At 27.5% G+C, this 765-nt stretch overlaps 1 protein-coding gene across 2 annotated transcripts in view; it reads left to right on the forward strand.

Annotated features, from left to right (window-relative positions):
- The window catches only part of LOC107607861, an 8,135-nt gene that overhangs the window by 4,456 nt on the left and 2,914 nt on the right, over positions 1-765 (forward strand). The window contains exons 7-9 of one of the 2 annotated variants that reach the window (XM_016309760.2): positions 195-310; positions 388-463; positions 559-680. In XM_016309760.2, the coding sequence (XP_016165246.2) occupies positions 195-310; positions 388-463; positions 559-680 (314 nt within the window). The remainder of the gene's footprint in view (positions 1-194; positions 311-387; positions 464-558; positions 681-765) is intronic. The other variant, XM_021106447.1, reaches the window with a different exon arrangement.

The raw sequence follows: 765 nt of genomic DNA on the forward strand, positions 1-765 counted from the left end.
AAAAAATATTAAATAGTCAATGTTTGATTTAGAAGATGCAAAAGCTAATAAATTTTGAGTACTTAATATTTATTTTAAAAAGTAAATTCGATATTAAAATAAAAATTACCAGAGAATTTGTTTAATATATTTGACTTAAAAAGGTCAAAGTACATTTGAATATTTTTCTTTCTTCTTTGATAATTGATCATCAGGTGGGAATTATTTTAGAAAGAGAAGGATCGTTAACTCATCAAGACCAAGAATACATTAGTAGAATGAGTTGGTTTAATCAATTTCCTCATCACATGCAACATGAGAATTCACATAGGTAGGTTATTGATTATTATTAATGGTTTAATGGCAGGTTTTAGATTATACATGCATTAAATTTTCTCTATTGTGTAGGAATGAAGGTGGAGACATGGATTACCAGCACAGCAATTCCCCATTGGTGCCAAATACAATGTCAAACTACAATTTAGTTAGTGGAAACAAATGACCTTTTATCCTCTTAATTATTAAAAAATAAATAAATAAAAGAATAGATGCATTCAATATTTGAAGTATTTGTTACAGCAGGTGGAGGTTAGGGCAGGAAATGGAACAACATATCATTCAAGTGGACAATTTATTAGAAACCAAAGATCTGTGTTCCAAAACAATATCATGGACACTCATACAGCCTTTAATTCTGGAAGGTATATATGTTACTCTTGTTTGCTCATATATTTTGATGATGTTTTATTTTTATTCTAAAAACTTTTATTTTATCTTATTTTAATC

The sequence above is a fragment of the Arachis ipaensis genome, chromosome B07 (assembly GCF_000816755.2).
Source record: "Arachis ipaensis cultivar K30076 chromosome B07, Araip1.1, whole genome shotgun sequence".
NCBI classification, from domain to species: domain Eukaryota; kingdom Viridiplantae; phylum Streptophyta; class Magnoliopsida; order Fabales; family Fabaceae; genus Arachis; species Arachis ipaensis.